The 25023-nt window shown below is 31.9% G+C and overlaps 4 protein-coding genes across 7 annotated transcripts; 1 reads left to right on the forward strand and 3 right to left on the reverse strand.

Annotated features, from left to right (window-relative positions):
* The first annotated feature begins 505 nt into the window (after nucleotides 1-505).
* Nucleotides 506-3197, forward strand: SAMBA (valine-tRNA ligase). Of its 2 annotated transcripts, none has more exons than XM_068612907.1 (3): nucleotides 506-894; nucleotides 1496-1594; nucleotides 2759-3197. In XM_068612907.1, exons 1-3 carry the CDS (start codon nucleotides 732-734, stop codon nucleotides 2818-2820), a joined length of 324 nt encoding a protein of 107 aa, XP_068469008.1. In that variant the 5' UTR covers nucleotides 506-731; the 3' UTR covers nucleotides 2821-3197. The 2 variants fall into 2 exon arrangements, with proteins under 2 accessions (XP_068469008.1, XP_068469007.1); XM_068612906.1 differs by having other exon boundaries at nucleotides 508-894; nucleotides 1484-1594.
* Nucleotides 3198-5152: 1955 nt separating this feature from the next.
* Nucleotides 5153-6382, reverse strand: MKK10 (MAP kinase kinase 10). Its single transcript, XM_068610777.2, has one exon. The coding sequence runs from the start codon at nucleotides 6380-6382 to the stop codon at nucleotides 5357-5359; it is 1026 nt and encodes a 341-aa protein (XP_068466878.1). The 3' UTR covers nucleotides 5153-5356.
* A 4091-nt stretch (nucleotides 6383-10473) lies between these two features.
* On the reverse strand, nucleotides 10474-14525 carry HSFA1D (heat shock transcription factor A1D). Its single transcript, XM_068612908.2, has 2 exons — nucleotides 14006-14525; nucleotides 10474-11972 (listed from the first exon to the last, which is right to left on the reverse strand). Exons 1-2 carry the CDS (start codon nucleotides 14240-14242, stop codon nucleotides 10737-10739), a joined length of 1473 nt encoding a protein of 490 aa, XP_068469009.1. The 5' UTR covers nucleotides 14243-14525; the 3' UTR covers nucleotides 10474-10736.
* A 3868-nt stretch (nucleotides 14526-18393) lies between these two features.
* On the reverse strand, nucleotides 18394-24743 carry LOC137811246 (uncharacterized). 3 transcript variants are annotated; one of them, XM_068612911.1, is made up of 6 exons: nucleotides 22105-24743; nucleotides 21854-21929; nucleotides 20939-21194; nucleotides 19295-19490; nucleotides 19035-19182; nucleotides 18394-18678 (listed from the first exon to the last, which is right to left on the reverse strand). In XM_068612911.1, exons 1-2 carry the CDS (start codon nucleotides 24544-24546, stop codon nucleotides 21876-21878), a joined length of 2496 nt encoding a protein of 831 aa, XP_068469012.1. In that variant the 5' UTR covers nucleotides 24547-24743; the 3' UTR covers nucleotides 18394-18678; nucleotides 19035-19182; nucleotides 19295-19490; nucleotides 20939-21194; nucleotides 21854-21875. The 3 variants fall into 3 exon arrangements, with proteins under 3 accessions (XP_068469012.1, XP_068469013.1, XP_068469015.1); XM_068612912.1 differs by having other exon boundaries at nucleotides 18394-18898; nucleotides 22105-24733; XM_068612914.2 differs by lacking the exons at nucleotides 18394-18678; nucleotides 19035-19182; nucleotides 19295-19490 and adding an exon at nucleotides 20727-20811 and having other exon boundaries at nucleotides 22105-24733.
* Nucleotides 24744-25023: the final 280 nt, after the last annotated feature.

Below are 25023 nucleotides of genomic sequence, written 5' to 3' on the forward strand. Positions count from 1 at the left end.
TTTTATTAAATGCAAATATGAATATCACCTGGGAGTGATAGTTGCCTCCACAACATCAACTTTACATAAAGATATTAGAATAAAATTTCTTCAACTTTACATAAAGATATTAGAATAAAGTTTCTTTAATTATAATAGTAACCACTCAAATTTTTGAAATAAAATTATATTATAATAAAGTAATAATTTTTTCTATGTAAAGTGGATGGAAGTGATGTAAAGATATTATTATCCAAAATGTTATAAGCCGGAAAAAAAGGACAGAGATTTGTTTTCATCTATAATAATTGAATACATATAATTAAAGTTTATAATAATTTATACACCCTGGTGAAACTGAAGTAAAGGAATTGAAATTAATAAACTCATTTTTTATAGTTTATTAGAAATGTTTTTAAAATACGAAATTGTTTAAAAAACATTTTTTTTTCAAAAAATTTCTATTCTTAAAATAAAACCAAATATTTTAGTTTCATTTAAAATAACTACTTTTCAAAAATTTAAAGCATTTTTGTTCTTTTGGCCAGAGCCTTGTGTGGATGTGGGTGGAAGAAAAGGAAAAAGGGTTGATTCAAATTTCAAAACTTGGTGGCTCGATCCTTCCCACGATCAAAGCAAAACTTGATTACACAGTTTCGAATCTGAACGCAAGCTCAAAAAGCATCAGTATCACACTGGTTCTTATTCATATTCAGAAGACCAACCGCTGAAAAATCAATTTTGGGGGAACGATGAATAATTCATCACCGGCTCATTCTTCACTATCAACGACGGCAGTTGTAGGTGGTGGAGGAGGAGGAGGCGGCGGCAGCAACGCGACTGTATCCGGTGACGATTTTATTTTTCCGTCTGATCATATGTCATCGCTAGAGCGTAAAGACGAAACCATGATAGGTGGGCTTCATTCATTCTACTTCCTTTGTTGTGATCTTCTTTCAAAATTGAACCTTTGCGGTCATTTCACCATTGACATGTATATCATACCCGTTAGCTATTAGGGTGAAGTTCTTCGAACTGTCCCTTTCTGACTATTTTATTTTAATGTGATTTCTTTTCAGTGTCTTTAGTCTCAAGTTTACTTCCTTCTTTTCTGCTGTACTTATTTAGCATTGCAACTACTGAGATTCCTGAGTTACTCTCAATTATTGTTTACGGCTAATGATTTTGGCGTTGGATATAGATTATTTATTTATTTTCTTTGTGTTCTCCTTTGGGGTTTCTCGGGTTTGAATTAATATGTGGTCTTAAATTACATTCTGGGTAGGATTTATACCAGCCTGGCCTTTCTGATCTGGTTTCCTATGTTCATTCACCATGTATTGGTTTTGAAAAGAAGGAAAGGGAAAGATAAACTTTGCTTCACTTGGAGTGCAACATCTTTCCGTGTAGTTTTGGATCAAAATTAGAGTGTATTCGGTTGTCTGTTCTTCCTGAACTTGCGTATGAGGCATTCATTTTGTCATTCTGGATTCATATTTCACAGTTCTGAAATCAGATCTCATGGCTGCACTTGACAAGGAGGTTAAATCGTTGGTTGAAGATAACTGGAAGTTTGAAGGGCCTCGTTCGCGGATTCACCTTGTATCACATCGAGGTGGGTTGTTTATCGATCTCTTAATGATTTTGTTATGATATGTTCTAAGTTTCTTGGAATATTTTAGAACAATATTTAGGTACTTTTTTGTTCCGTTGATTAAAACATAAAATGTGACCACCATAAAATCTTAGTTTATCCTTGGATTTAATCAATTGATGCTACCTACTTCAGTCGATGGCTTGATGCTCATATCCTTGATTTCATGGTGTTAAATATCAGTATTGATGTGTATTTTCCTGTGATACGTATGCAGTTATGCATTTGGCATAGCAAGGGCAGCCTAGTGCTCAACTCAAGGTTCCCCACCTAGTTTGGCTCCCTAACTAAGCGTGTATTTGGGTTAAAGTTGGGAAACCTAGTCTTGAAGTAGTTTTCATTTTGCAAACTGAGTCTGCAACAAATATCCAAGATACCCAAGTTTTGCTTTTATGGAAAATTGGCCTCAGGCAAAATTTTAGTGTGCAAATGTACTTTTGAGGAAAACTAAACGTGTCACAAAATGGAGTTAACTATCCAAACCGAGTATGGAGCACCCCAAAGTGGAATCCAAACATACCTAATATATTTATTATATGATATAATAATGAAGTCTTGAAAATATATACTTTCTTGGTACATGGTTGAAATCTGGTATTACTGATGATTGTCAACATGTGCTGTGATATTTACTTTAAACTCATCTGTTCATATCAAAATTCCATGTGATAAAGTTTTTTGATGGGGACTGATAATAACTATCATAATTCTTGAGTAGTAGTCACTAATCATGTGACTTAGGAGCAGTTATGGGCAGAAGTTTGGACCTATAAGCAGTATAGTATTGTTAGAATATTTGATAGAAAATAACTTGTCCTGTGTAAGAACTGTTATCAGTAATAATAAAATAAGAAAAGAATTCCCTTTTATTAGTTTACGCTTATCAATCCGTGTTCTAAACTTTCAACTTTGCTTTCAACGTTTACCATAACATTTCATTTGCTGATTTCTTTGACATAAGTAGAATGATATGTAGCCATGTATAGCTCTTTTTATGGTCCTCGCATCATGGTTTGTGTTGTTGAGTATCCGTTTCCTTTTCATGTCATAGATAGGAGACGAACGTATCCCATTTTTCCCGAGCCTGACACTTAGGCTTTGTTTGTGGTGAACATTTTTTTGCAGGTGGTCATCTCTATAGGCCCACAGAAATTTCAAAGAATTGGAATTTGACTCCCCCAAAATAGTTGGAACACTCACCTCAAAGCACTATTCTTCTATTCTGAATTGATTATGGCTGTGATCTGGAAACAGATAAGAACTCTTAAGCCATATTTGTTTTTCACCTGAAAACACAGCTGTTACTCTACATCTTCAGACTCTGGAAGAGCATGATTATTGCAAACGAAGGTTCTTTCCATGCAAGATTGTCACTCACATTTTGTGTTAGTCTTTCTAGCCTGCATTGGAAGCTAGTGTTTTTAATATTTATACAGTATGGTATTATTGTTCTAATTTTGAGGGATCAATTAATAATTGCAGTTGATTGTTGCAAAACTGAAGGTATTTTAATGTATAAGCTAGACTATTGATTTTATAAAGAAAAGATTAACATTACTATTTACGAGTGGCTAACGAATTCATTCCTGTTGTTTGTGCGTGGACACAAATTTTTTGGCACTGTACAATAATATGACATTTCTAAATAATAATATTTTAAAAACATTTGATTGATCTTTAATTTAAAATTTGAATATATATTATTATATTATAAAAGTGGTTTGTCGAATGTTATTTTTTTGAAAGAGTGTCAACAATTTTTTTTTTCTTTTTTTATGATTAAAAGTAATTGGCGATACTTTGTTTTAAAATTGGAAAATATTACTTTAATAACTGTATTAAAGATATTATTTTATAATTGTGATTTAATCAATATAATTTATAAATTGTTTCTTATCTGAAAAAAATTGTTTTTTTATTTGTCATATGATGATGGATAGTTAACATATCAACATTCTTTAAAGTTTCAACTTTTTTAAAATTTTGGTGAAATTGATAACTAAAGTCGTCTCTCAACAACTCTATTATAATAAAATAATAATATAAAGAAACGACTAATTAATAAAATGAAATTGTCATTTAATTATAGATTTAAATAAGTTTGTTAATCATTATTATTCTGAAATTTATCAATTTCTTTTTTTTGGAAGGAGGTCAATGTCCTTGAGTTAATAGCACATATATTATAATGAATAAAATAATATACAAAAGAAACTTCTAACTTGATCACGGATATTAATAAAAGTAATTAATTTAGTTGAATATTTTTAAAAATATCAATGTATTAAATTAACTTTCATTATTAATGATTTTACAATTTTGTAACTATTCAACAATAAAAACACAAATACTCTTGTATTAAAAGAATATATAAATTTAAAATAGTATCAAAATTATAAAATATCTTTTAAAAATGTATAATTTTTTTCAAATGTGTCTAATAATAAAGATCGGAAAAAATTATTAGTAATATTTATTTGCTTAAATTTGAAAGTATTAATTATATTTGTATTTTCTAAGATATTTAATACCGTATTTTTATTTAATAATCTTTTTTAATGTCTTAATATACTTTTGAAATTCTAAAATTCCCTTTCAGAATTGAAAATTCGAAATTAAAAAATATATTTTGAAAAAAAAGATCTATTACTAAAAATAAAATTAGAAAATCAAAATCACATTTTAAAAAAGTAATTTAAGAATAAAAAAATAGTAATATTTATTTGCTTAAATTTAGAAGTATTAATTATATTTGTATTTTTTAAAACATTTAATACCGTTTTTTATTTAATAATCTTTTTTAATATCTTAATGAACTTTTAAAATTTTAAAATTGTCTTCCATTTTAGAATTGATAATCCATAATCAAAAAATATATTTTGGAAAAAGAAATCTAGAATAAGTTTTTCGTATTTTAGAAATAAAATTCCAACTTTGGAAAACCAAAATCTCATTCTAGAAAAGAAAAGTATTTCAGAATAAAAAAATAGTAATATTTTATTTGATTAAATTTAAAATTATTAATTATATTTGTATTTTTTAAGATATTTTTTAATTTTTTTAATGTCTTAATTTGAAATTCTAAAATTGTCTTTCATTCTACAATAAAAAATTCAAAATCCGAAACTAAAAATATATTCTGAACAAAATATAATTTAAAAAAAATGAAATTCTAGAATAGAATTAGAAAATCTAAATCCCATTTTAGAAAAGTAATTTCAAAATAAAAAAAAATACATTCCTAAAAAAAATCTAGAAAGATAATTTGAAAAAATTTAAAATCCAAAAATATTATAAAAAAAAAATCCAAAAATATATTATGAAATACCAAAATCCAGAAATTTACTCTGGAATAACAAATCAGTATACATTTAACCAACGTCCTTCACTATTATTTAAAAACTACAAGGATATTTTGGTTATTTCAGTTCAATGATAGGGTGTTCAGTTCAATAATAGGGTGCATGTTAAAATTTGGTAGGTGGGTGAAGCAATTTGCTAAGGCAATTATTTCTTCAATTCATCGTCCAAAAAACATGATTTATTTGCTGACAGTAATTTCCACAATTGTTGCCAGTAAGTTTTTAATATTATGTCCTCAAAATTCCAAAATCTGAACCCTATTTGTGAACCCTAATTATTTTGTGATGGTGTAGAAAATAATGAAGTGAAGAGTATTGGTAAAAGTTAAAAATAAGAATAAAAATGTAGTGAACTTAACCCCTAAGAGCAACGGAATTTTGGAGTGAGAAAAGGGTGGTGGAGAAGTTCTAATACTGTTGCTCTCTTCCTCCAATTCTTCTCAAGACATCTCCTCACAAAATTTTGAAACTCTGGAGATGCTTTTTCTGGCATCTCCAGCTTCTCACCAAAGCAAATTGCACACATCAAAGTTGCCCAATCTGCTCTCTGCCCTGCACCAATCAATGGAAAATAACCCAAAAGACATTCCAACATCACCACTCCCATTGACCACACATCTCCTGCAAACTCATCTGCATTCTCACCACCCCATCTTTCTGGATCAATCCTTTCTGGACTCATGTAAGCACAAGTCCCTGCATCATACTCATTTCCTTCAAACCTACCTTCCACCACATGACTCACTCCAAAATCTGCAATCTTTACCTCCCCTTTTTCATTCACAAGTAAGTTTGATGGTTTAATATCTCTATGCACAATGTTCATGCCATGTAGATACCCAAGTCCTTCCAAAACACGCCTTGCCAAAACACAGATAACCTCTTCTGGCAGTCTATGATGCTCTCTCAACACATCATGCAACGACCCTCCTTCCATGTATTCCATAACAAACCTAATGTCACCTCCCTTGTCACCATCATTGTTATTGCTATAACCATTCTCAAAAACTGCATGACACCTTACTATATATGGTGAATCCACTCGCTTCAGAATCTCTGCCTCTAGTGTAGCGGGTTTTCGAATGCCAAGATCGTTCTCATTCAAGCGTAGCACTTTCAAGGCATAGAAGGAGCGGCTACTGTTGTGATAAACTTTGTAGACTGTGCCACCATTGCCATGGCCAAGAACTGAAAGCTTCTCAAGGTCCGAAAGGTCCTTGATAATGCCTGGAGAAGAGTCTACATGGGAAGACGGGGATGTGAGCAGTGCTGGTACGTGGATTTGGTGAGGGAAATCTGAATGTGATGGAATTGAAATCGAAGGAGATTTTGGTAATGAAAGGCTTAGAGCTTGCTTGTGTCTTCTCTCTCTGATAACCAATGTCATTTACCTGGTTCACACTTGAAAACACTCTCTGAGCCTAAACAAAAGAAAAAGAAACATGGGGTTTAAAGAATGGAAGAATGGGAAATTTTTCATAAAACAAAGCCACGTGCTTGTCTGTAAAGTTTGGCTTATAAGAGTGATGACAAGTGTTACCGAAATGGATGGACAGGTGAGGTTTTGGTGGTGATATCAGAGCTTATCACTGCATGGTTGTGATAATTGTTGTTTATTTATCTTTTTTAACAATTTACTTGAATTCAGTTTAGGTTCCAAATTTAGTTAAAATCTCAAATTTCATGGTTCTCGTTAAACATGTGCATCTCAACCCTGCGGTGTTTGTTAAAGTTAGGATGAAGGTGTGCATCATCTACACCTAACTATAGTGTGTAAGTTGGAGAAATTATTATAAAGGAATGATGAATGGAGATGCCTATAATCAAGTCATGAGCATGCAAAGCAGTGACATAAACCCAGATGAAATAATAGAATTCCCGAGCAGTCAGGATCCTTATATAAGATTTTTCGGATCATAAACCTAACTTCAAGGCCAAACCAAATAACATTCTGCTTTTCACTCACCATTTACAAATTCTGCACATTTTTTACTGGAAACTGAGATTTTGGTGAAAAATATGGTGTCATGATTTAAAAGGAAATATAAAGTAAAGCAAATTGTCTTCAGATGGAAGATAACTGTGCAGGGGAAAAGAAGAAAACCAAGTATAATAGTTGTTGCAGACACATTTTTTTATGAATATTTGCTCACTACATAACAACACATTTTTCAAGGCACTTCTAATATATTTTATTACAAATTATAAACTGATGATAGAGACTTGTTAAGAAGTGAGATTTATAATTTTCTGTAATTTTAATAAAGTTTCAGTCAATAATAGTGTTTAAAAGAGTATGTTGTTGGCATTTTTTTTTCTTATTAGATATGCATCGTTTCTGAAGGTAAAAGTTAGGTGCAAAAATCTGAATACATTTAATAAGTTAAATTAAAAATATCAGTACAAATCTTAAGTTGTTGATGTAAAAGGTACTGGATTCAAATTCTTTAAGCCACGTTTTAAATTTAAACTTGCAAATCAAACAAAATGTAGATAAGAGAAAAACTCCACTAAATAATACTAAATTGTTCAACATAAATTGGTAATTGATAAAAGATATAGACATGCAATTTTAACATTTTTTTAAATTAAAAAAAAAGTATTATTGCTGGGCACTCTGTGGAACACATGGGGGGTGTTAACTTCATGATATTCATCCCAATCAATGCAAACTCCTAAGTCAATGGAATAATACAATAATAATACGCATCTTTACATAAACATACATTGCATAAAATAATATATTGTCAATGTAGCCGACATGCATTTTATACTTATCGAATCGAAACTAAGTTTTACATTAACATGCAAAGAAACTAAAATCTTTCATTATTTGATGATTCAATTAATACATAGAAAAATAATTATTGTAGTAATGATAATGTAAATTTTTTATGATACATTAATAATATTAATTTTCTACAAAAAATTCTCAAGCATTACTAAGAAAATTTGGAATTTGATATCTCAAATACCATAAAAAAAGGAGAAAAAAAAATATAAAAGTACGGAGATGAAAAACAAAAGAGCAACTATCTAAAGCTTAAATTCAATAAAATTGTATTAGGATTTAACTCATCATACTAGAGGAAATCTAGTATATTGTCAACATTAGATTGATCATATATGATTCTTACCTCTATTTTTATTTATCTAAATATGAGAAACTTTAAAAATTATATTATAACTCCAAATACAATAGATTATGAAGGACTTGACACACTGCAACTCGAGTCACACTCAATTTATATATCTCACAAAAATTATTATCCATAATGATCTCAATAGTTGTCAACAACTAATTCTACATATTGTTCCAATATAAATAAAAAAATTACTAGTATACCACTACAAGAAAAACATGAAATAGAAACCAATTTCTAGAAACCAAAATAATTAGTTGCAATAGTAACTAAATTAGAGACCATTTTATAAACTAAAAAGAAATTTGGTTTCTAAATTAGTTTCTATTATTTTCTATTATTGTTAAATAGTTTCTAAATTGGTATCTAATTAGCAACCAAGGTTTTAGAGACTAAATTTAGAAACTAAATAATTGGTATCTAAAACCTTAGTTGCTAATCAGATACCAATTTAGAAACTATTTAACAATAATAGAAAATAATATAAACTAATTTAGAAACTAATTTTTTTAGTTTCTAAAATGGTCTCTATTTTAGTTTCTATTGTAACTAATTATTTTGATCTTAAAAAATTGGTCTTTATTTCGTGATTTTCTTGTAGTGTACTTTTTCTTCTTCCAAAGATGTCTCTACATAGAAAAATAATTATTGTAGTAATGATAATGTAATTTTTTTATGATACATTAATAATATTAATTTTCTACAAACATTCTCAACATTACTAAGAAAATTTGAAATCCTAACTAGATTGATATCTCAAATACCATAAAAAAAGAAGAAGATATAAAAGTACGGGATGAAAAAACAAAAGAGCAACTATCTAAAGCTTAAATTCAATAAAATTGTATTTATTCAAATAAAGATTAATCCTAACAGGAGGATGTAACTCATCATACTAGAGGAAGTCTAATATATTGTCAACATTAGATTAGTCATACATGATTCTTATCTCTGCTTTTTTTTTTATCTAAATATGAAAAACTTTAACAATATATTATAACTCCACACATTTAATCTAACAATCTTTAATGTACTAAGGAACAAAAACATATAGGTTATGGAGATTTGACACAAACTCAACACACAATAGTTGTCAACAACACATTCAACATAGTATCCCAATATAAATAGAAAAGTTACTAGTATATTAATTTTTCTTCTTCCAAAAGATATTTCTACCAACATCAACATTGTCCTTGTTTCAACTCCCTACTAACATAAGCCAATCTACCTGTTTAATTCTTTCAAATTTTTTGAACTTAGTCAACTAAATATAGTATATAATTAGAAAGATATCATCCCTACCCATCTCATACTTGATCAATCTTTAATTTGAGAAAGTCTCAAATGAAGTTAGAAATCTCTTTTAAAGCTTGTATTTAATTTTAGCCTCAAGGGTACCTATGAATATACAATAATAATACCTTAACAGTTACAAAGTTGATTGAAAATTTATATATATATTACAGCAGAAAAAAAATCAATAATTCATCTTATTTTTACTATTCTTCTAATTCTACTTTTATTAAATATGATTAAATTAATTAATTGTAATACACATATTAGGATGACACATATAATCATATATTTAATAGGAACATATCAAGAAAATAAATAGTTACATTTATTGAAATTGTAAAGTGTTTATATTAAAGACCAACTTTTTTTTTCAAAGCATGGCTTATAAAAGTGACTTATAAAAGTGCATCAGGGAGTATTTCATATTGCTTACGAGATTAAAAAAAGTACTACAGTACATGTAATCTCGATAAAAAATATTTACAATTCTTCATACACTACATTCTTGAATAGAACATGTTCGCGTAATCGTAATAGTTGATAACAAAAAAGTTTAAAAGATTCTAATAGGAAAAAAAGAGAGTAAAATATACTCATTCAATGTTAAAATTATTTATCATGTTAAACAATAAACATGCATAATTCTTCTTACACAATATAATTGGTTAGAATGAAAAGAAAGGGAAGAGGGAGCAACCACTTATGTCTTTCAATTTCATTCCTTCTATTTTCCATCAGTTGAAACAACCATGGAGAGGACCAAATAAGAATCACCTAGAAACAAACGGCCGGCAGCTTAATATCGTACCACTGCTGTCAGCCACCGTACATTTTTCAGACACATCGAGTAATCATTATCAACGTCTTTTCTTTTTCCCATTTTCCTCCTCGCCAAAGAAACGAGGAAAATGGAGAAAGAACTGCAATCTAATTCACATATAAGTCAACTTCATAGATTTCCTATAACATTGGAAAAACTGATCAGATAACCACAAACACTCCCCAAGTAGTCCACGACAAGGCCACAAGTTCGTAACTTGTTTTCAACCCAAGTCAAATGAAAAATCAATGTAAAAGCACATATGTAATACAAGACTTTGTATGTCTATATCAACGAGATAGTTAGATTTTGCCTTAAATGCACGACAGACTAAATCCATAGACGACCAAACGAAAAACATTGTCTTTCAGTGACCAAGTGGGAGTGAAATTATATATAATATAGACATCACTACAGTCGTGTATAGTTTGTGTCAGGCCTTGGACAAAATGAAAGATTAATATAAATTTCATACATGATCATACTCGTTTTGTATCAGAAGAAAGAAGACCCATCTGCTCTGTAAGGTGATCCATACGTTGAGTTTTGTTCCATCCATTTTCCGTTGGCTGGACCTCATTCCCGTTGGATACATCGGCAATACTGGTCTCGATATCCTCTGGAACTGGTGTTTGCAAAATTTCATCCCAAATAGAAGGATTTCCTAACAAATCATCAATGTTATCAGGTGAAATGACTTCAAAATCAATGGGAAATGACCCAGCAGCGCCCAATGAAGGATCCATATATCCCTCATCCGTCTCAGTTGCCATATAATTTTCTTCGGGAATATCAAGAATATTTCCTGTCACCATCTGTGTTATTGGAGGAAGATCAGGGATCACCACATCTGCTCGAGAAACAGGGATAGAAGGCGCAACATATCCTCCATCCATTGTAACATTTTCAGAAGCTACTGCTTGTGGTACAGATGAAATTTCAGGTTTAACAGTTGGGCGGACATGCCCTTGGGTCCCAGTAGCAGCTGGAACGTGTGAAGACTGCACCGAAGCTGGAGATACCTCCTTAAGAGTAACTCCAGAAGTCCAGCCTGAAGAGCCACTACTGTCCATTCCACTGGAAGATGATGAAGCATCACCAATCATGTAGTCATCGGGGTTTTTATTAAAAGATTCTACATGAGAAGTATCCCATTTCATGATTTGCTTGAGAATGGCTTTTGCAGCTTCATTCACCAGAGGTTGATATTTAACAATTCGTCCATCTGGATTAGCAGCACACTCTGTTTCTGCATTACCTTCCCGCTTAAGCCTACGCTTTTTGTTGACTTCAGTTATGCGCTTATTGCTCTCATTTTGTTGTTGTACAAACTGAGCAAAGAATCCAGGGCTCTGGACAGCTTTTGCAAGGAATGACATCATTTGCTGCTGTCTTTGCTCCATTCCCTGAAGACGCTGAACCATTGTTTGCAACTGGTTATCAGTGGTCTGTTGCTGCTGCCTCAATCTCACAAGCTCTTGCATGAGCACATTCTTATCTCTTTGAAGCCTCTCAACCTCTTCCTCAAGCCCAAACTTTCCCACTTCAACACATGCCCCTACTGATGAACTCTGTCCATGGGGTTGCTGAGCCTGTTGATGATTTTGACCATGGGCAGGTTTTCGTCGTGTTATATTCCTAAGCAAGTGCTTTTGACCCCTCAAAAAACCCTCATTTGCAAATTCCCAACGATCTGGATCGACCTTCCTGAAACCCTGCATAATGATAATGAATTGATTGTTAGTGAGGGAAAAAGACAGGACAGACGTTGACACACTCAGAAACAGCACAGAACTTGATTGTTATATAAAACAGTAAAGTATGCATAGCTAAACCTAAAAAATAGATTTAGATGATAAACAAAGTTCAACAACAATATAGCACAAGAATGCAAGAAAGCCTAACTATGAAAAAAAAAAATCTAACTTCAATTAAACGTTGTGCACCTGGAACCAACGTTTAAATGAAAGCTGAAATGTTATGCACTAAACTCTCAACCCAGGTTCAGAGAGGGGATAATCTAGACGTAGATGTTTACCAAACCCACAAGGGATATACATATAGACCACTTTTACAACCAAAAAAGTCTGCCACTTATTTACTCAATTAGGCTGGGGACAGTCTTGAGTATACATCTTATTTTCACTAGTTATTAGTTAACTCATTTAAGGTCAATTCATTTCTGCAATAAGAAGCAATGGAACTCATGTCTCAACAACTTCAGCCTTTTCAAGAATTCTGCAGGAATTAAATATGACATAGCTAATCAAATCCCCACCAAAATAAATAAATTATTTATGTGAAACTGATCTGGAATCTGAAGAAAGGAACTAAACTAATAAATGAAATTCAAATTCCTCTTCCAACAGAATTCAGAAAATCTGAAGTAGTGGCAATAACAAAATACACAGGCAGGTAGGTAGCTTTCTATGTTAACGGGAAGACTAAAAGAACTTACTGCAACCCTGATTCAGGCCTCAATAGCTTTTTGATAATATAAATTATGCTTAACTCAGCAAGAGACTACATATGTATTATCCTCCTATTATAAGAAAATTGCTAGTAGTTTAAAAGTAATATGCTTGTTCATACACACAGAGGCACTAAAATGAAATGAAATATCCACAATATAACCAAATATCAAAATTAACAAAAGAATATCTGCATATTCTTGTATACTCAACTTTTTCTATGATAATAAGCCTCACAAAAGAGTAAGAGTAAGACATAATTTTTTAATAGTTCATAGCATACTTTAAGTTGATTTTTCTGAAGTTTGATTTTTTTTTAAATAATAATCACATGGAAGTATTGACTTAAGTATCCAAGTCTTATTATAGTGTCAACTCAAGTGTCTGAGCACACAATTTTTTTTTTAATTGGACACCTATTGAAGAGTGTTTAACACGTCGAGAAACTGCAACTTTTCAATCAAGAGATGTATTTGTGCTTCATAAGTTCATATGAATACAACATCTTCATACTATCCGAAACACACAGACCTACCTCTATGACAACTGATAAAATCCACAACATAGTTGCAAAGTTTGCACACTCTTCCTAAATGCAATCAGTTATCAAACAGGCCTGCCTTGTTGTTTACAAATCCTAATCCTCTGGTCATCTTTATGATTCTTCCTATAAAAATTGAATTGATAACAACACTACCAAGTATCAAAAGTTTCTGCTTCACAAAAATTAATCAAGTATCTATAAAGAAACATAAACACAGCCTCTGGAAACAAAGGGCTAATGTAATTGTACAAAAAAAAAACCAGCAAACCATAGAACGATCTGTGGATATCATCATAACTTTATAGCAAGAATCTTTCCACAGACCCCCAATTCCTCTTCACAACAATTCGTTAGGTGACAGGTCTATCCTTCACACAATATGTGAAACCTGATATACAACTCATCACTAAACTACCAATAACAAAGTAACTGATTAACCTCAGAACAGCTTTGTTGGTTTATTTTCATCTTCCGCTTCATCTATTTACTGAAACAAGGAGGACAAGATCTCAAAACTGCTGTCATTATTTTCATAAAAAGAAACAAAATCACAAATCCTTATCCCACCACAGCACTCCTCCATATATTATATGGCAAACAAACATTTAGAAACATCAAACTTATGAATCATAATAATAAACAACACAGCATCATAGAAAGCAATCAGCCACTATTAGCAGAGTGGAGTGAAGAAAGCGAAATGGAGAAAAAAAGAGAGGGAGAAGAAACACACATAAGTGTTTAACTGTCTAACGAAGCTGGAGAAGTTGTTGTGTTTGAAGTACTTGGGCAAAAGGTCTCTGGCGAATTCGGGTGGGTCCCACACGATGAAGCTGTTGTTGGTGGCGCTCCACGACACGATCGCGTCGGTGGAAGGGTCTTCCACCATGTCGTAAGTCTTGCTCAAAAACGGCGGCGGCGCGTTGGCGTTCGGAATCGGCGCCGCCGGAGCGGACCCACCGCTATCCATGTCGGGAAATTGAATTTAAGTAACAAAAAAAAGGGGGAAAAGAGGATAATTAGGGAAATATGCGTGGCATTGTTGGAAAAAAAGAAACCCTAAGTTGTTGGAGAAGAAAGAGGAATTGAATTAATTAGATTTGAGAATGAGAAGGAAAGAAAAAGGAATGGGTTTGAAGAGGAATAGTAAATGGATTGAATTAAGGACTTTGTGCCCTCCAATTACTCATTCTGTATCCTCCCAACATACCTACATCATATTTATACATTCAAATGTTTCGTGCCCATGCTACACAAATAATACCAATGCCTTTTTAATATATTATTATTATTATTACTATTATTTTAAGTAGCTTTTACCAAATGAAAATGTAGGAACCTTTGTATTGTATGTAATTTAGTAATGTTAAACATAACTGTCCTTGGTACTTTAAGTAATACTTTAAGTAAAGATAGATGAATTAATTAGATAGAAAGATGTTAAAAGAATGATAATTTCAAGAATAATACGAAAAAGCATGCAAATCGTCAATTCCTTTTTGTTTGTGAAATGGTTAAAGAAAACTGAATAATAGATATAAAGCATTAATATACCTAGTCTAAAATATCCTTATTTAATATAATATGTGAATGCAAGATTTTATATAGTCTTCGTAAACAAATTATAAAAAAAGTTGTAAGGGATGAATTTCTCATAAAGATAAATTTATTTATTTTAAATAGGGTTGTAAGTAAAATAAAAAATTAATAAAACTCAAAATTTGTAAACGAGTTTGGAATAGAAGAATGTGAAAGCAAGGACAACTTTGAAACTAATGGGTGCTAAACAAAGAAAGTATTTATTATTATTTTTCCAAGATATAAAATGTACTTACTATTATATTTAATAATAATATAAATACTCTTACTCATTTTCCAAGTGAATTGTTGGCTTGGAGAATGTATATAAAGCAACATGTTATGGATTCAAAAAATATCTCTCCACAAGATCTTCCTACACCATAAAGTATTATGTACAAAAATGTAATTAACATATTAAGACACTCACATGCATATACACCCAACAAAGTACACAAACAATATTGTTGTAGAGAGTAACTTGATTCAAGGATCCCACAAAAACTAATTGTCAACCATCAATGAGAAATGATGGATTCTTGTTTTTCAACTCTTCTTTCTCTTTAATGATGATGGGTGATAATTATGACACACATTCTAATATATCTCTTGTAATAAATAAATATAGAGTAAAAGGGAAATGAATTACGAAATCATTTTTTTTAAATGATTAATTTTAAAATTTGTAAAACAAGTTTTATTAGAATTTGAGATGTAGTATTAAGAATGTTTTAAATTCTAAGAAAACAAAAATGTAATGAAAAATATATCAATTATAAAGATATTTTAAAAGAGAAAAACACAAATATTTGTTCACTCTATTATAATATATATTCAATTATCTAATCAATCTACTTAAACAAATTCATCATATTTTAAAATTTATAAAAATGTTTAAAAAAACAAAAAATACAAAGAAATCTTGACCCGAACAAGATCTTTTGGCACTTGTAGCTCAAGATGAGAAGAAAATATACAAAGTTGATCATAATGTAATTTGTTCAATTGATGATCTTAAATTGGTTAAATAAAATAACTTCAAGAAATGTTTTTTTTAATTTGTAAAACTTATCTCAATGTTTAGAAATTATTTCAACTAATTTTTCAAATAGATTGTACATAGATTGATTAAGATAACTCTAACATAAAATTATTGGTTTTAATAGATTAAAATTTGTTTGAATCCATAAGATAATAATGTCTTGGCTACAAGTTTTTAATCCATTAAAACATATTTTTGATCAAATAAAGTAATTTCTGTTTGATAAAAGTTCATCAAACTCCAATTTATTATATTAAGTATCATAAAACAAAATATAGAACGTGTAGATTTTTTTTGTCACAACATTATATCATGACAAATACAAGTGATTCTTCTAACAAATAAATGCATAACATCTTGTATACATATCTTCATTTGATAAAGTAACACTTGAAGATACCATACTATAGAGATACGTAGTTTTAAACATTTCATGGTTTAACTTGAATATTATAGATGCTTATTCTATATTGTAGATAGTGTCTCTTTTGTTCTACATGCAAGAGGATCTTGCAAAGACATGCCAACATCAAATATCTTTTGAAGAATGCACTACTCATTCACGCGAACAAATTTTTTGAAAAAGTGGAATGTCAGCTCTGCGAAGCCTTGTACAGTTTCGTGCTTTACTCCAGTTTGGATAAGAGTTAACCTAGGTCCTCATAATGTTGCTTGAAAAAGAGATATGCAATTAACGTCAAATGAAAAACATCTAATGCATCTCTATGTTTGAACTTGGACAAATGCAATATGAAGAAGAAAATTTATATGAAGACGTTAGAAAATAATTATCAACGACTCTTTCTTCAAATCCGATACCCTTGAAGAAGAAATGTTGGCAACGATAACATTTTTAAATTTTTTTGCAATATTTAAGCGATCATTGTGCCCTAGTTGTGAGAAAGAACACTATTTATGTTCTTTAACTAATTTAGAATAATGAACTTCATTTGTATTCGTCTAAGGACATTACTCCTCTTTTAGTGAATGAACTTGTGATATTTTATATCACTTTCTTTGTAAACAGTTATTTAACCAGGAGTGAATGTGATCTAAAGAATGTTCATTCTTAATTAGGAGTGTTTGTGATCCATAGAATGATCATTCTTAATTAGGAGTGACTATGATACAAAGAATGATCATTCTTAGTTAGGAGTGACTATGATCCAAAAAATATCTAGCCTTAGCAAAGAGTAACAATGTTCCAAAGAAAACTTATTCTTAGGCAGGAATAACTGCATTCCAAATAATATTCGATCTTAGTTATAAGTGATTGCATTCTAAATAATACTCAGTCTTAATCAAAAATTGTTATTTTTTAAATAATATCAATCTTATTCAAAAAGAGGTTGCATTCTAAATAATACTTAGTTTTATATGAGAGTGACTGAGGCTCAAAGAATATTCATCTTGTACTTTGTAACAATAGTTTGACAAAGAATATTCATCTTGTACTTTGTAACAATAGTTTGACAATAAAACTTGATATGTAAGAAAATATATAATCTAATTTTACAAATAAACTAATATAGTATTTACTTAAATCTCTTTTAGTTGCAACCGATTAAATGATAATTATTTTTAAACGAGATTTAGGAAAACTTTTAACAATACGTGTATCACGTTAAAATTGCGTTTAACCATCTTCTAATACATTAATCTTACAAAAACCTCTTCCCAATGCATTTGTCAAGTTACAAGATTGTCTAAGTAGTGATTCTACAAAAATATTTAAAAATCTTAAAGACACGATTTAACTTCCAATTCTTATATATTTTTTCTATTTCACAACTTTTTAGTGATTTTAATCCATTAAAATGTTGTTTTCAATTAATTAAAACAAGGACACCTTTAGACTTTAAAATGTTTAAATGGTTTTAATTCATAATTTAATATTTTTAATCAATTAAAATGTTTTTTCTTACGAGCATAACAAGTCTAAAAACATTTTAAAGGATTAAAACACCTTTAATATACTAAAACATAATTTAACATTACTGAAACGCTTTCAAATGAATTATCTACTTAACCAAAACAAGATCAAGAATAAAAAAACCATTTACAATCCAATTAAACCTCAAATTACATGATATCTCACTTTCAACACTTAAATCTGTATCAATATAGCAGATTGTGGTTACAATCATTAAATTTTCAAATTCGGAAGCATAAAATATTTAAACTTCAAGCTTTCTCACACTTATATTCCTTTTGCTGGTATAAGCATCTGAAAATCTTTATTGATACGCTTTTATTTACTCGATTGTACTTAACGGGCCAGCAAGATCATTGCAAACTCTCTTCTCTCTCTCCCCCCTCACTTGAATCAGATGCCTGAATTCTGGTCTCATTATGTAATATGGAACATAACAACATTAGACTCTTATTAGGGTTTTAGATATAATGTTACTTGCACCTAACTGAAATTAACAACATCAATACGTTTCTTTCAACTTCTCTGTCCCAACCATATTCCTACCAGCTAAAAAGGGTTAATCAAATTAAGTTTTGTAAATTCACTATTAGTGTTAATTTCATTATATACATTTAAATAATATAACCGTTCTAGTACCCATTCGAAAAAAATATACAGGTACTGGAATAATTTCATGTTCATACATATATACACCTCTGAACATATTTCATTCAAAAAAAAAATTGTCCTTAAGAAAAGGGAGAAACATATATGTGTGTGTATACGGCAACTCTGGAGAACAATAATTTGGGATTCAGCAAATATCTCCTTCCACTAACCACATTTGCCTTAGTTTATCCTCGAAAACCATCTGCACTTGTGATGTTGCAAAGAAAGGAAGGTAAGTAGGTAACAATAGAATTCTGAATAAATTTTTTCCTTTTGTTTTTTTCATTGATATAGAATTTTTATTCAGGAATCATCACTTGTTTGTTCTTTCTTTAGTATTTTTTTAAGAAGATTAACACCGAGGGTTGAGAAAACTGGAAGGTCCACTTCTGTAGTAGATATTAAAATAGAGCTCCCCGCAGCTGTATCACAGGCTTACAAAATTCATAATCTCAATCAATCCATAGACTCCATTAATTCAGTAACTCAACAATGATCATTTCATTCCAACATGTAGTTTCATGTAATTGTAAGAAACAAACAGAAAACTTTACTCACCTTTGCATTAAATTGACGACAATTAGGACATGCCAAGCCATGCTGTGGTAAAAGCTCAGCCTGTAAACGTTCTACCGCCTGGCGATGATTTTTGCGCCCTTGCCAGGACTCAACCATTTCTCGTGGGAACAGCTCACATGAACGGTCCCTTGAAAGAAGGAAAAAGTGAGTTCATGAAGAATTCTGTAATTTGAATCTTGGCAGATGCAAATCATGCAAAAGAATTTTGACTGTGCTTTTACTTTTAAGAAGTCAAATACCTGGAATGTCCATACGGATCTGATGGATCAATTGCTTTGTTGCAGCGGTAACAGATACCACATTTCATTTTGTTACAACCTTCAGTTCGACAAATTGCCATGTCACAAGAAGGGCGTAGCTTGGAACCACAATGAATTTCTTTCATACTGAGCATTTCATTAATCTTTTCACATTCCCTACGCTTTCGATCTTCCTCTAAATAAGATAAATTTTGACGGTTCTATAGTAAGACAAAAAGCAAAAAACTGGAAGCCTTTTTTGTTTAAAAATTTACAGCCAAAAATCAAGAAAAAGGATAACAGAATAGAAAGATACATTTCACAGTACATGCCTTTTGAACATCAAGAGCAATAGAAACTAGCAACATACCAGACTCACATCAAGACAAATAAATGACCAAGAAACTACAATCCGATGCTAGAGATTCCCAACACAAGTTCATATCATTGCATCGCCCTAGAGGCGACTGCACTATAAGCCATTTCACTCAACCTTTGTGCTGAGCCCCTCAATAGATAGCCTTCTCAAAGTTATTACCAACCAACTTTGATACCACTGATAAAAACCTTAGGAGAGAACTGCATCAAAAGGTAGTTGTTGTTGTTGAAGAGGCAAGGCCTAATTAACCCCCCGCATTAGGAGACTCAGGTCTCGCACATTTAAATTGGATCCTAACACAACAATAATTAGGAGAGACCAAGGAACAGTGAGAGTGAACTGGGTTGAAGCAACAGACTAATAAGTCAGCGATGGAGCCAGATAACAGAGCTAGGCTAGATAGATGTATATGAGCAAGGCAGAACAAATAACAGGCTAGGGCAGAAAGAAGTAATGAGAAAAGTGGTCAGATTATTAGGGTGGGCAAGTTTCCGAGTCCCCCCCCCCCCCCCCCAAAAAAAAAAAACCCCATAAAACAACACTGATTTTAGGGGCAGAACGATCTGCAACAACTGAGAGTAATAGTGCCAGGATCTGATACAAATGGTTGCAATTTTTGCTGAGAAAAGCATCTCTCCAGCAATGATTGTCAGGAGCAAGGTGACTGAGGTTACAGGAACAGATGGGGACACAACAACACAATAGCACTATTAACAGCTATGCCTACTGGTTAAGTATTTTGCCTATGATAGTAACTGTTGATTGCTCCCACCATGGGATTTGTAATTGGCCAATTTGATTACAGCTTCTCCATTATATTTGTATCTCTTACCTATGATTTTGAATGTAATTCATTTGATATTGTCCGCCACATTTGATAATAAAAGCTCTATAAATAATCACAGATGGTTTTGTATCACCCTCATTTTCAATCAATCTCCCTTACTAGTTTTCTCTATCTTTCCCTTTTCTGTTGCGATCTAGCAGATGAAAAAAAAGGATAAAGACTAAGCTAGTAATTAAGAAATTAAGAATTCAAAAGAACCAACGAATGGGTGGCACTATGGTTAAGAAATTAAGTATGATACTTACTCTTACTCCACCCAATAACTTCTTATTGACATTGACTTTCATCAATCTAACAACAGATGAATAGTTCTCATAAGCAGATCAAGTTTTAAAATCTCATCATCATTCGACTACATTATAATGTATATAGTATACCAGTAAAATATAAGTAAATGGTGGTTATAAGAGTATATTACCTATGCATTCACCAAACATTTTGGGCATAGAGTATGCTGGTCTTCATCCTCTATACATGGGGTTTCACATCTTGGACAACAAACAACATCAGATATTCATGCAAGTGTTTTTTCCAACACCTGCACTCCCAGCGCTCATAATCTTTGTCATCTAGCAAGTGTTTTAAAAGGCAAGGTGGAATCATGACTGTACATTTGCTTCAGGACATTGAAGATTACAAACAGTCCCTTCCTTTACGTGTATATGGGCAAAGGTCTGCAAGCATTTGAGGCAAAAAAAAATGCTTACATTGGATAAACTCAAAACCTGATAGATAAAGTGGCGGATATAAGAAATATATTCAATATTAACTCTATTTGACCAAACATCGAAAACAGTAGAATCAAGTCATGCGTATAAATGATAAAGCATGTTGGAAAGAAAATGTCTTTAGAAGCCAACACTGCAAAAGATATTGATTTCAATGTAAAGAAGTAGCACTGCATTAGCTTAAGTGGTGATGTGATATAGCATTAGCTTTTCCACATATCAAAATTATAAAGTCTATAAGTTGGGGCAAAAATTATAGAGTAGACCAGGAATGAGATCCATTTTTCCACTTGAGCAAAGAGCCAAAGACTGTAAAGGGATTTAGGTCAAAAGTAATACAAGCCACGAACTTGATTAAGAAGAAAACAAGCCAAACACATTTCATCTAACAAAATGAACCATTTCATATGAGCCTACTACAGCATAAGGTTAGTTAGTCAGATATGTGTATGGTTGGATAATCAGTTTAGAACTTTTAAGTAGAATCAACTTTGGAAACAAAAAAAATGGAAAAATGAGTTTTGTTTGGATGGTAAGACAAATTACTTTTACTCATGAAATCACCAAATAAAACCGATGTATTGATAGGCTGCCACATAACTTACCAAATTTGACTCTCTTTACCAGCTACATGTCTCGTTTGGATCTCAGTGCCAGAAATAAATATTTAATCTTCTTATCCTGTGACACACATGGCAAGCCAAAATGCTGACAATTATACTAGTAGATTAATAGTAATAATTTTAGTACTTCTATTTGAAGTGGATTATCATTATCAATTAACAGAAAAGCTTTTTATAACAGGTCATATGGTAATAAAAATGTCAAATACAAGAAATTATGTCAAAACACATACCAGCTTGATATCATGGGAGCCCTGATACAGCTTCCTAGACTTCGTGAACTGCACATTCATACCTAGAACCTTACGAGTTATATCATCTGGCAAAACACCATTTTCCTTCATTATATCATATAGCTTATGTGCTTGATCTGTGTACCCATGTCTATGGTACCAAGCAATGAGGACAGTGTAAGTTGCAACATTGGGAATAACTGAATCTCTGTTCATTTCATCGAACAGCCTGGTTGCCAAATCTATTCGGTTTGACTTGCAAAATCCATCAATCATGCAAGTATAAGTAAATACATCTGGCAAAACACCCTTTTCCTTCATTATATCATATAGCTTATGTGCTTCATCGATGTATCCATGTTTATGGTACCAAGCAATGAGGACAGTGTAAGTTGCAACATCAGGAATAACTGAATCTCTGTTCATTTTATCAAACAGCCAGGTGGCCAAATCTATTCGGTTTGACTTACAAAATCCATCAATCATGCAAGTATAAGTAAATTCATTTGGAAAAATGCCTTCCCTCGACATTTCTCCAAATAATGCCCAGGCCTTTTTCCATTCTCCAATATTACCAAAGCCAGCCATTAAAGTTGTATATGAAATCTGATCTGGACGCAAACCCCTCTCTTTCATTTCCTTAAAAATGCCATATGCTTCATGCATTCTGCTACAATGACTAAATATACTCATAAGAATTGTATATGTGACAGTGTTGAAAGTCTTCCCCAGTTCTGTCATTCTCTTGAATAACTTCAAAGCCCTTTTTATATTTGACTGTTTGGTAAAGCCAGTTATAAGATTTATATAATTAACAGCTACCGGAGGTACATTCCTTTTAAGCATTCTTGGCAGGAGCTCCAATGCTCTTTCTGGATAGCCTTCTTTACAAAGTTCATTGATGATTGCATTATATGAATGTGGGTTGAGGTTAAATCCATGTTCTTCGAAGTTCTCCAACATCGTCAAGGCTGCGTTGAGGTAACCTGCCCTACAAGATACACCAAGAATATAATTGCAAGCGCTAGTATCTGGCCAAATACCATATCGTACCATGGTTTCAAAAACATCCAATGCCGGATCGAAGAGTCCTAGTTTGTAGTATCCCTTAATTAGACTGCCGTAACTAAAAGCAGTAGGAACCAAATTATAGCTGGTCATCTCCTTTAAAAGCTTGATGGCTGAATCAACATCACCTTGCGTGCAAAATCCATCAATTAAAGTTTCATAAACAATCTGATCATATTTGACACTAGAAGCACCCATACTGCGGAATATTTCCACTGCATGCTGTATCAGATTTTTCTTGCACAGACCATGGATGAGGGAGGTGTAGCTAACAATGGATGGTTTTAGCTGGGAGCGTTGCATTTCCTCCAACAAGTCAAAAGATTTTATTAGGTCCCCTTTCTTGCAGAATGTATCAATTAATATGCTGTAGCTGTAAACATCTGGCAATATCCCATACCTCTTCATTTCTACCAAAACTTGCAAAGCCTCACACACGTCACCTCTTTTACAAAACCCATAAATTACAGAATTAAAAGAATGACTATTGAGAAGCTGTTTTTTTGTGTACAAGTTGCGAATTAACATCAGCGCTGCCTCAACACAACCAACTTTACAAAGTCCATGAATATAAGTACTATATGTAACAAAAGTGGGTTTTTCCCCAATCTGAAATATTTTCCCTAGAAACACAGCAGCCCGTCTCATATCTGAATCACACACAACATAACTACAATAAAAGTTCATCATGATTGTATAGGTGTGGATATTTGGCGATGGACCACGGTCCTTCAATTCCTCAAAAAACCATCTAACACACTCCGCTCTATTCGCTTTAACCAAACATTTCAACAAGAAATTGCAGGTCCTTATACTAGGCTCAAGTCCAACATGCTTAGCATTCACAAACACATTTAGAGAATTTTCCAACATAGAGTTGGACGCAAACACTTTTATAAGCACATCAAATACTACGCCGGATCTTTCAACATGGTGGGGTGAATCCAGCAAAACTGAAAACAATTCAAAGGTGTCATAGTTGGCCTCATTACAGAACCCAACAACATCTCTAAGCAAAGCAAACACTTCCAAACGCATCCCCGCCAAAGCAAACGCATGAACGATAATTCTAAAGCAATTGATTGAATGAGAAAATCCATGACTTTCAACCCAACTCCCAAACCTTACTTCCCTAGCCACCCTCCAACTCAGTGATTTGAGCACCCTAGACACTAAAGGAAAATACTCCCTCCTTGTTACGGGAACATGGGGCACAGACCTATCAATCACAAAACTAGCATAAGATTTTGGACTTTCATCAAACATGTGGTCTTCCGTCAGCAGTGCAGAAGAAGCAGAGGAAGAAAATAAACTGAACAAGCCTTGGCGTTGGCGGCGGAGCAAACCACACCCATGAACGCATATTACCGACATCAAGATACACCCATCAATACCCAGTTGGAACAACTAAACAAGCACAAGGCATAGAAGAACATTGATAATATAGAAGAACTGTAGTTGAAACAAAAGAAGAGATACAAAGAGGGTTATCTTAAACAAACAAACAAAATATGTTTTTCTGAAGTTGAACAAATTTGTGTAAAAGGGTGAAAACAGAACTCCCAATGTTTAGGGTTTGAAAAAAATTAAATGTTTGATACTAACAGAATTGTATACAAAATTTTGATGTGATGATTTAAAAAAAATTATATATAATAAAAAGTGAATTTGTAATAAAATTATATAAAAATAATTAAAAAATAATATTGTTAAGTAGATATATAAAAAAAGTTAGATTTTTAAATATCAAGATACTTACAGTTTTACCCTTATGTCATGTATTCCTGTACTTTGTTCTGTCAAACATTATTGGTTTGGACTGTCATTTGTTGACTCCTCACAATTTTTTTT

The sequence above is a fragment of the Phaseolus vulgaris genome, chromosome 2 (genome assembly GCF_051622355.1).
Source record: "Phaseolus vulgaris cultivar YP4 chromosome 2, ASM5162235v1, whole genome shotgun sequence".
Taxonomy (NCBI): Eukaryota; Viridiplantae; Streptophyta; class Magnoliopsida; order Fabales; family Fabaceae; genus Phaseolus; species Phaseolus vulgaris.

Bases quoted from the DNA above. Each gene is read 5' to 3' on its own strand.
- MKK10 (XM_068610777.2), bottom strand. From the start codon at position 6,382: ATGACATTGGTTATCAGAGAGAGAAGACACAAGCAAGCTCTAAGCCTT.
- HSFA1D (XM_068612908.2), bottom strand. From the start codon at position 14,242: ATGGATAGCGGTGGGTCCGCTCCGGCGGCGCCGATTCCGAACGCCAAC. The intron at 11,973-14,005 runs GTGTGTTTCTTC...ATCATTATGCAG, and splicing joins TTAGACAGTTAAACACTTAT to GGTTTCAGGAAGGTCGATCC.
- SAMBA (XM_068612906.1), top strand. From the start codon at position 732: ATGAATAATTCATCACCGGCTCATTCTTCACTATCAACGACGGCAGTT. The intron at 895-1,483 runs GTGGGCTTCATT...CATATTTCACAG, and splicing joins TAAAGACGAAACCATGATAG to TTCTGAAATCAGATCTCATG. The intron at 1,595-2,758 runs GTGGGTTGTTTA...ATTTTTTTGCAG, and splicing joins TCACCTTGTATCACATCGAG to GTGGTCATCTCTATAGGCCC.
- LOC137811246 (XM_068612911.1), bottom strand. From the start codon at position 24,546: ATGTCGGTAATATGCGTTCATGGGTGTGGTTTGCTCCGCCGCCAACGC. The intron at 21,930-22,104 runs GTATGTGTTTTG...TGTGTGTCACAG, and splicing joins GCTCCCATGATATCAAGCTG to GATAAGAAGATTAAATATTT.